This window comes from Mastomys coucha, unplaced genomic scaffold, assembly GCF_008632895.1.
Source record: "Mastomys coucha isolate ucsf_1 unplaced genomic scaffold, UCSF_Mcou_1 pScaffold4, whole genome shotgun sequence".
NCBI classification, from domain to species: Eukaryota; Metazoa; Chordata; class Mammalia; order Rodentia; family Muridae; genus Mastomys; species Mastomys coucha.
In genome coordinates, this window is record NW_022196910.1 from 20,281,243 (window position 1) to 20,286,393 (window position 5,151).

The window sequence follows — 5,151 nt, forward strand, 5'->3', positions numbered from 1 at the left end:
GAAAGAAAGAAAGCCAGAGCTGGATATAAAGGTTCTTAATGGCTTCCAGGCAGACCTAGAAGATGGGGAATATCCAAACCCATCACTGAAGGCTTCTAACTAGCTGTTCTCCCTGTCCGGATGCAAAATTCACTAAACCAGAACTGATGGCTCTACCTGACCAACAGCAACAGATGCTACTTGTGAAGCAACCTCCCTTGGCCACTTAGTGTAACTTTTGAAGCAGTATTTTAGTTTCTGAAAAACAACTTTCTAATACCTGGGCATTTTTGCTCAAAGTTTATTGTCTGCTTGAAATCAGAAAGTCAGTTTCTTAACAATTACAACTATACTTGACCAACGTTACACAGCGATGGCTAAGATTCAAGGGTTACCAAGTATATGTCACCCATTAGTAACATGGGACCTCGGCACCTTTGGAGTGGTGTATTTAACCTACTGAAGTAGGTGGGAGCTACACTAATTGTTCTTACATGCAATTGAACGCCATGAAAAACAAAACAAAAAAGGAGACATGAAGTTCAAAGAAGACACTTCTATGCAGACTTAGGTCAGTCCCCCGACATGTCTGAATATCCTGAGAAACAGAGCTGAGTACTCGGTGAGAATAGACTGGCTAGTACTGTGTCTACTCAGAGAACCAGGCATCCCCAGACCAGGCTGTGCTCCAAAGAATGCTTACTGATGGTCCCCTTGCCACATGCCCCCCGGACCAATCAACATTTCTTTCAGCATGGGACAATAGTATCAGCTATCAAACATAACAAGAGTAGGATGCATACCACATCCTTAGGTATTAATGCTCGTGTAGGTACCATCCGAGGAATGAACATGTCTGAAGGGATCAGTAATATTTACTTTAGAATCTACTTGCACTGTAAATCAAAACTCCCTAATAACCATTAAATAACTTTTAAAATAGTTCAGGATGGTTTCCACCAAAGATTGATATACTTGGATGCCAGCTGTCACAGGTATAGTTATTGTTAAGGGTTCAGAATAAAACCTATACTTAAGATTAGCTTATACTTTGTTGATAGAAGACCTTTTATGTTAATGTATTTTAATGTAGCTAATGAACTTAAATAATTAAAAGAAATTGTATGGTATTATAGGGATCCCGTATCCACAAGATACAAATATTAAAACATAGTTTTTTAAATCTAAAAACAAGGTGGTCTAATTTCAAAGTTATTTTGTAACCCATGATAGTCATTATAATATCGTTAATACCAATCTGTCCACTTCAAAGAGGAAATAACACAAAATTAGAAACAAAACCAGGAACCTAAAATTTCATTCTAAAAATAATTTTAAAATAAGTAGGGTAGAAATTTCTTTCCCCAAGTATAAAGGCCCAATAGCTCAAGTAGCATGTGAATTAGCATAGCTGGGACCCCAACAAAATAATGACTAGAGCCCTAACATGGTACAAGAAGTTCCAAGTAAATTCCTTTATTAAAAAACTGCTTGCAAAAAGCTCTTATAACTGCAGCACATTCAAACTTAGAACTCTATTGAACATTTCTTCACCTGCTTTATAATATAATGCCTTAAAGTGGGAAGGGCTAAAATTATACAAATAAATGGGAATATTCGCCACGTCCTCAGAATGGCACACATCTATATATGTCATCTGCTAAAGGATTAAAGTAAAAAATAGAATTTGCAATTTAAAGGTACAAAGTATACTATTTTTCTTTAATGGGAGGAACTGGGCTTGGTTTAGCTCATACCTTTATTCCAAATACTAAAGAAGCAAAGGCAGGTGGATCTCTATGACTTCAAGGCCAGCCTGGTCTAAATACAAGTTCCAGATACAAAATAGCCAGAACTACACAGGAGACACCATCCAAATAAACAAGCACATAATCAAGTAAGTTTAAAAATCAAAAACAAAGAAACAGGTGGACAGAGGTGCTAAACACTGATTTGAAAACCCAATTCACAAAAGCCCAGCCAGCTGTGAAAGTTGTAACTAATCTGGCTTTAATATTAAATTCAAGAGCAGCTTGCTGGCCACTCCTGAAAGGAGTCCCAAGATCGCTTTCACTCCTATCTTGAAGAGTGCAGTCTACCTACTGACTAAGGGCAGTCTCTTCCTCAACTCTCCTTAGCCCAGTCTGCCTCAAACTCCCACTGTACCTTTGTCAGACATTCTCTAAGCTTCCACACCTGGGCTGGAAGTGAAATTTAAGTTTACAAAAAAAAAAAATTAAAAAAAAAAAGTAGAAAAGGAAAAAGCAGCAGCAAAAAGGAGCAACCTTGTCATTAGGTGCCATTCTCTTCGAAGAATAGCTTTTTGGATGTAGAATGGAAATGAGGAAACCAGTATTATCCTGAATGGATTATCCTTAAGGAAGGCTGGGACAGATCCCTGAGTGCTGAGTGCTCAGCATCTAATGCAGAAGGCTACCTGCAGAACTAGTCTCTGCTGCTGATGTTGCACCCACAGTCAACAGGAGCACTTAGGGTTCACAAGGTCAAGTAACCTAGTGACCTAGTCGTGCATCAACAAAAGGGGACAGAGAGAATCCCTTCCTAATGAAATCTAAGGCCTAAACTGCTCTCCTAGAATTCACTATAATCTCACCTAACAACCTTCCGTAAGCACACACACCCCATCTGTTACTGTATTGTTCAGAGTTTAGATGAAAAATGTTTTTAAACACAAAGAACCATAATAAGTAAGTCACAGTCACTTCAGCAAACTGATATTGTAATCAGTTTAAAAAGCAAGTAACTTACCCCTTCCGCAAGCTCCAACAGTGGAACAGGTTTACATTTGCAACTTGACACCACTATTTTGTCACCACTGGAAGAAGCTGTCACTAGGAAGTTATCTAAATGAAGAGTTAAGAAACATCAAGCACAGGAGGGAGAGAAACCAGGAAAGGGGATAACATTTGAAATGTAAATAAAGGAAATCTCCAATAAAAAGAAAAATGAAATATCAAGTAGTCTATGGGCACCCACAACACCTAACTACAGTCTCAGGAGCACAGTCATATAAGCCATCATCAAGACAAGTACACAAATGCGGCTCCTATACCAGCTTTCAAAATGGTTCCAGCTACCAATTACTAACTAACTATCTTTTCTAGGTCTGCAGGGAAGAACCACCCCTTCTGATTATGCTATCATTCAAAAGATACTTAGCCCACGAGAAACATGACTCCCTGCCTAGAGTGGACCAGGTCTAATTTTATCCTTTCAGATGTGAGAACATGAGAAAAGCAGCAAGCACAAATAATAACCAGCTTTTCATACACAAAATCTGTTCAGGAACTATTTTATTGATCAAGTGTGCTCAGTATCATCTTCAGTTAAAAGCTAGTATTCACATCACTTTCCTACTTCTCCCAAGTGAAAAATGAAGACTGTTATTTTCTTAGGACTAGAATCACTGCTGTAGATGCTTCAACCATGAATATATTATGAATGAGTATTACAAAGCATATAGTAAACATGATTGGGTATGGTTAAATAAAAACAATGTATGTTATGCAAATTTAAATTATTTTAAGTTAATCTTAACTTAAATTTTTAATTATTTTACTCTACATAAATTATATATAAGTAATAAGTACAAAACAATGTATATTAAACCAAAATGATTAAATAATTTAATTAAGAATAAGAGTATGGTTTTGAAAGTCACAGCATGTTAAAATACCATAGTGCTTTACATTTATTTGTATGTGTGTATGCATATCTACACATCAAATTCCAAGTATGAAAGTCAGAGGATGTTGGGCAGTGGTGGCGCATGCCTTTAATCCCAGCACTTGGGAGGCAGAGGCAGGCGGATTTCTGAGTTCAAGGCCAGCCTGGTCTACAGAGTGAGTTCCAGAACAGATAGGACTACACAGAGAAACCCTGTCTCGAAAACAAAACAAAACAAAACAAACAAACAAACAAAAGAAAGTCAGAGGACAACTCACTGAAGTCATTCTCTCCTTCCTCCAACTGGGTTCAGCTCATCAGGTTCAGCAAAGAGCATCCTTTGAGCCATCCCTTTGAGCCATCTTCCTGTCTCTAGAATATAGGAATTTTAAACTTTCTACTTTTAGTAAGCAAAGTCTATACATGGAAACAATAGAAGCATGTAGGTAATCCTTACTATATTATTTTGACATTATGCATAGTATTCTGATATTTTATGACTAAATCGGGCATTGGAACAAAGTTTTGAGGGGGCTTCTGTAGCCTATCAAATTCCAATCCTCCTGCTTCCACTTCTCAAATACTAAGATTACAGATGTATACCACTGTGCCTGACTTAACATCATGCTTACAATCAAACCTAAGGCTTCTTTCCTGCTAGGCAAGCCTCTACCAACTGAGCTACATCCCCAGACAGAGCATTATTTTAAAAAGATAAAGAAGTTTATCTAGTTTGAACCATGTCTGAACTCCACTGGAGTCAAGGATAGAGTATCATCTTCTACCCAAAGAATGAAGTCTCCAAGTAGCAATTAAGCCCATCAAATGAACCAATCTTCATAAGAACTGAGTCCAAGTCTCTGGCTTGTAGATAATCAAATTAATCAGCACAGTGCTGAAACCCAGAGCTAGTCACCAATGCCCTCTCTTCTAATATAACTGCAGGCTTGCTTTTGCAGATTCCACACTGCACATCTCTGAGTTGGGCAGGCTCTGATAAGTGCTGAGTGGAGCTGGGGAGCAATCTACATACATCCTTCCCAGGGGAAATAAAATAATTTCTACCAACATAGCGTCACGGTGAGAAGCCACTGGCTTCTTCCTTTGTTTGCCACAGAAAATTGAACCTCAGGAAGATAAAGAGAGGAGAGGCTAGTTTATAAGTTTTCTTGTAATTTTAGAAGTCATAAGAAGTATAGAAACCAAAAGAATAAAGAAAAGTGACTTCCCTGGCACCTCACACTAATTTCTAACTTCTTGCAATTTATACACTAGGACCCTGACTTGCTGTGTCTGGAATTCTGTTTTTCAGTAACAACTGAACCATGGCTTCATTAGGAATACAGATAACATGAAGCTCTCTGCACAGAAACAAGACTAGCTTCTCAAAGTCACACAGCATTACCCCACTGCCGCATTAAGGAATGTACTTGTCAGTGCCAGCCAGCTACTGGTAACAATTCCCAAAAACAAAGTTAAGCAGAA

General features: G+C 38.1%; 1 protein-coding gene across 3 annotated transcripts in view; it reads right to left on the reverse strand.

Moving 5' to 3' along the window:
* The window catches only part of Nedd1 (NEDD1 gamma-tubulin ring complex targeting factor), a 43,277-nt gene that overhangs the window by 33,983 nt on the left and 4,143 nt on the right, over positions 1-5,151 (reverse strand). For 2 of the 3 annotated variants that reach the window (XM_031349376.1, XM_031349377.1), the window contains exon 3: positions 2,749-2,843. In XM_031349376.1, the coding sequence (XP_031205236.1) occupies positions 2,749-2,843 (95 nt within the window). Of the gene's footprint in view, positions 1-2,748; positions 2,844-3,944; positions 3,964-5,151 lie in introns of those variants that run through there. The other variant, XM_031349378.1, reaches the window with a different exon arrangement.